The sequence below is a fragment of the Lolium perenne genome, chromosome 7, assembly GCF_019359855.2.
Source record: "Lolium perenne isolate Kyuss_39 chromosome 7, Kyuss_2.0, whole genome shotgun sequence".
Lineage (NCBI taxonomy): Eukaryota > Viridiplantae > Streptophyta > Magnoliopsida > Poales > Poaceae > Lolium > Lolium perenne.
Genome location: NC_067250.2, coordinates 7,042,882 through 7,048,031, shown reverse-complemented (window position 1 = coordinate 7,048,031; position 5,150 = coordinate 7,042,882). Strand labels below are relative to the sequence as shown.

The 5,150-nt window shown below is 47.4% G+C and overlaps 1 protein-coding gene across 1 annotated transcript; it reads right to left on the bottom strand.

Moving 5' to 3' along the window:
* Positions 1–341: 341 nt before the first annotated feature.
* Positions 342–2,126, bottom strand: LOC127313843 (xyloglucan galactosyltransferase KATAMARI1 homolog). Its single transcript, XM_051344313.2, has one exon. The coding sequence runs from the start codon at positions 2,050–2,052 to the stop codon at positions 529–531; it is 1,524 nt and encodes a 507-aa protein (XP_051200273.1). The 5' UTR covers positions 2,053–2,126; the 3' UTR covers positions 342–528.
* Positions 2,127–5,150: the final 3,024 nt, after the last annotated feature.

Genomic DNA, 5,150 nt, shown 5'->3' with positions numbered 1-5,150 from the left:
CAGAAACCTAAAGATCCTCCGCCAGAACGCTCAGCTGCCATCCACGTGATGCCCCTTTAGCACCGGTTCGTAACTGAACCGGTGCTAGGGGGGGGGGGGGGGGGGGGGCTTTAACACCGAAACAGTTACACCGGTTGGGCAACCGGTAAAAATAGCCTTTACCAACCGGTGCCAATGCTCCGTTTTCCACTAGTGACACCCAATCTTGATTTATTAAGAAGATGGAGAAAAGGAGTTTGAAAATTTTAGAATATAAATCCTGTTTTTCAAACAGGTCGAACACATTCGAGACAACTAGGGCGAAGCTAGAGCAAGAAATCATTTGGTTCAGCTCTTGGTATTGTAGTGCAATCTTCCACTAATTTGCAATACCACAGACTAATTTGACAAAGGTTTGGTATATTTTGTTGGGTTCAGCTGAACCCAATCGTTCTATATCAGCTCCGCCAGCTAGCTCGTGGTGGTAAAATCAAAATCAAAAGCAGAATGCACTATTTTTTCATAATGAAATCGCAACACGAAAAAGGCCTAAAAGTAGGGATCAAACTCGTGTGGGCCTATATCCTTGTCTCCATTCTCTTGCAAGTCGTGCTTCCAGCTATTGCCTCCGTCGAAGCTATCCTGGTACTCCCGGCCCTCCGCCGCGGCCTGCCGGCGCTTGTCCACCCGGCGGATGACTGCATCGACGGCGATGTCGAAGGCGTCTTTGAGCGTGACGCCTTTGGCCGCCGGGTCCCTGTACATGACGGTGGGTATGAGCCGGATGACCTGCTCCCGCATCTGCGCCACCTTGGCCGGCGGTATCCTTGCGAGCACATCTTCGATGCTGGCGTTCTTGTTTTCGACGTCGCCGTGGTTGATTAACACCGAGTAGCTCCTGTAGTCCCTGGGCAGGTGCCAGATGTACTGGAGGTAGGCGGAGACGGGGTGGAAGAACACCGGGATGCACCCGGCGAGGATGCTGTCGAAGGTGGACTTGCGCGTGAAGGAGTCCCCGCGCGGCTGAACGCAGAACTCGGCGCTCTCCAGCAGCTTCATGGTCCGGCCCGGCGTGTATGCTGTTGTAGTCCTCCCGAACATGGCGCAGCGGCTGGACCTGCCGCACTGCTCGATGATCTGGGAGCGCACGGTCTTCTTGCTGCTGGGGCGGGAGGCGCCTGCGAAGCCCCAGAGCCACTTGCGCTCCGCCCGCCGCATGCGGCCCTGCCAGCCGGCGACGTCGGCGTCGGAGGAGAAGTGGAAGTGCGACGGGTATGGCACACCGAAGTCGATGCCGTGCCACGGGCTGGCCTCCGCGCCGAGCACCGTGAGGTTGCGGATCGCGGGGAAGGTCAGGAGGGAGTTGCCACCCCTGCCGGTGAAACCGGGCTCGCGGAGGAAGTCCCAGATGATGCGGCCGGCGACCATGAAGTGGTCGCGCCCGCCCATGACGCGCCACTCCGGCCGCGCAAGGAGCCACTCCACGAGGTCGCGCGGCAGGGCGTCCATGGCCGCGACGTCGGGGTTCTCCTGGTCCAAGTACAGGAACCTCTCCACGTCCAGCCCGGAGTAGAACGGGACGAACACGGCGGCGGCGGCGGCGGGGTCGGACGTCAGGCACTCGTGCCGCTTCATCCGGGCGTGGAAGATCAAGGCCAGCATGAACTGGTCGGTGTCGTAGGCTCCCCTCCCAGGAAGCGCGCCGCCGCCCTCTGCCTCTGTGATGGGCGCGCCGAATCCACCGTTGGCCATTTGTTTGCACATTACCTCGCGGCAGCCGCGGACGAGGTCGGCGTTGAACCGTGGCGGCAGGTCGTACATGTACACGTACCGGCCGGCGCACTTGTCGGCCGGGAGCCCCAACTGGCCGAGCTTCTTGATCTGGGAGAAGAAGGCTGCGTTGTCCGAGCTGGTGCAGTCGTGGTGGTCGTGGAGGAGGAATATGACGCCCCAGAACATGGTGGCGAGAAATACCACGTACACGACCCGAGACGGCCGGGCGACGGCGGATCTCTCGGCGGATTGCTTGCCGTCGGCGCCATCCCTCTCCGCCATCACAGACAAACGCTTCATCGGTAGATCGAGCCGCGCGCGCGCGGATCTGAAAGAGCCTTCCTTTTTTTTTGTTGTGACTAACAGACAGCAAGACCTGAATCCTCCTCCGACCACTGCCCTATGTGTACTGTATACTCTGCCACTACGCTCCCTAGTACAGTAGTAATTTACAAATTTTCTGACGGAAACTACGCGCGCTCACTAGCGTCACCACGATGCGCGCGCAAGCAAGCAACCAGTAAGTTGACTTCATGCATTAACGGTACTGCTGCAAAGTCTCGAGTCAATGTACTCCCTCCTTTCAAATTTAGAATGTATATTATGTTTGGTTAAAATCAAACATTATAAACTTTGGTAGAATAATTTTTTATTATACCTAACATATACTACCTCCGTTCCAAGCAATAAGGCGCACGCGTATTTCAAGACGAACTTTGACCATAAAAATTGAGCAACAAAATCTTGGTTATATTATGTGCAATTAGTATCGTTGGATTTATATTGAAAAGTACTTTTTAATGATGTTAATTTTATACAAACAATTTTTATATATTTGAAGTAATTCTTAGTCAAACAAAAAACACGTAAAACGGAGGCGCCTTATTCCTTGAATCGGAGGTAGTATATAATATGAAAATATGTTTCATGATGATTCTAATAACATTGAGATAATGTTGTAGATGTTGCTACAATTTTTTTATATTTAATCAAAGTTTATAAAAGAGAGGGGGAGTATAACGGAAGCCTTTTCTAATGATGATCCTAATGACTTTGTCCAAAACTAATATGCATCATAATTTAAGAGAGAGAGAGAGAGTATAACGCAAGCCTTTTGTCATATCCATATCCATACATTGATCCTTGAGGCAGGCTTTGGATCCAGCACCGTGCGCCTGCGCGATTACCAATTTGGTATGAACCAATTAAAAGACAGGTTGACTTCAATAATACTTCCTCCGGTCTCTTTTACCGAACTTGAATTTAGTATAACTTTGTACTAATTAAATTCGAGTCAATTAAAAATGATCGAATGGAATACTAACTTAAAGTCTTGTGCGAATCTATCATTTACGACAAAATTTGATTACTTTTAGATATTTGAAATCGTATGCTGCTCACCACTATATACACGATCCACACTTCTGCCAGTTTTTTTTTTGTAGCATAAAATACAAATAAAATTGCATTCAGATTTTGTACTCTTGTAATACACTCCCTCCATTCTATAATATGTTTCCGATTTGAATGTATCTAGACACAATTTTATGGGCAAATTCGACAAAAAATATCCCTCACGTGAAACTAAATCGAGAAATAAACTTTCGGCGAAAAATAGAACTTGTTTGACTAAGTTTAGGTTATATGTGATGTACGCAGCAAATTGTCTCACATGTACCAAAACTTTGATATTGTATTGAAACCCTAGATATGTCATATGATGAGCGATACACAAAGCACATTTAGAATCTAGGATTTCTACCATTCATCTATATGGTTACCCGGCTAATTGCTTGCCGTCATCGGCGGCCGCGCCATCCCTCTCGACGCTCAGATACAAGTGCTTCATCGGTAGAGCCGTGGATAAAAGCAGACCCTTTTCCCTCTCTTTTTTTGTGACTAACAGACAAGAATACATGAATCCTCTGCTCCGACCACTGCACCTATGTATTACTACCTCCGTCCCAAAGTTTAACGCTTATATTATTTTTAAAAAGTCAAACTATGTTAAGTTTAACTAAGTTTTTATCAAAAAACATTAGCATGGAAGATACAAAATCAATACCATTAAATAGATAATTAAATAGTCGACACGCACGAATGGAACCTGGGTGCAAGCGCACCCAGTTTCCTACAAAATAAAAAAATGCTATTTAAAAGTTTCAAAAAAATGTGAAGTAAAATTTTGCATGTACATATTATGTTGATACTTACTCGTGTGAGTTTTCACGAAAAAATACCATTGTATGTGGCCTGCACAAAAATGACAAAATATCCAAATGAGAATAGTGAATAGGAATTTGTACTATTCACAGGAATAGGAATTTGCATATTGTCATTTTTGTGTAGGTCACACATAATGGTATTTTTTCGTGAAAACGCACACGAGTAAGTATCAACATAATATACACATGCAAAAATTTACATCAAATTTTTTTGAAACTTTTGAATAGCATTTTTTTTGAACTTTTCATAAATGGGTGCGCGTGTACCCAGGTTCCATTCAGCATTTTCGATTGTTTCATATGCTATCTACAAAATATTACTACCTCCGTTTCAAGGAATAAGGCATACGCGTATTTCAAGACGAACTTTGACCATAAAAATTGAGCAACAAAATCTTGATTATATTATATGTAATTAGTATCATTAGATTCCTATTGAAAAGAACTTTTCAATGATATTAAATTCATACAAATAATGTTTATCTATTTGAAGTAGTTCTTGATCAAACAAAAAACATGTAAAACAAGGGCGCTTTATTCCTTCAAACGGAGGTAGTATATATATATATATATATATATATATATATATATATATATATATATATATATATATATATATATATATATATAGAGCCCAACTATTCTCGAACCCCCCTTAAGAGGGGTTCTAGAATAGCTATTCTCGAACCCCTTTTGTGACCCGAACCACCCGCAAGCTGCTGCGCACCAACGCCAACGTGAACCTCCCCTAGTTTCTTCCTTATCCAGAGGGAATGGCTCCGCCTGGCCCCAAATCCCGCCCGCCTTCTTCCCGGCGACCGGCCCAAATCCCGCTGCACCTTCTTCCCGTCGGCAGGCCCAAATCCCGCCCCACCTTCTTCCCCGGCGGCAGCCTCATCCCACCGCCCACCCACCTATTCCTTCGATGGTGGACGAGCCGCCAGCATCACTTCCGCCCACCACCGCCGTCGCCGAGCCACCAGGATCAGTTCCCGACGCCGCTACCGAGCCGCAGAAGGCGGACGAGGAGGGGGACAAGGAGGACGCGCTGCTGGACCACGCGCAGGCCCTGATTTCGCCGGTCGTCGGGCAGAGGCCGACCCCAGCCGGCGGCTGATACACACCCTCGCCACCATCTGCGACGTCCAGGAGGCTACAGGGGCATCACGGGGC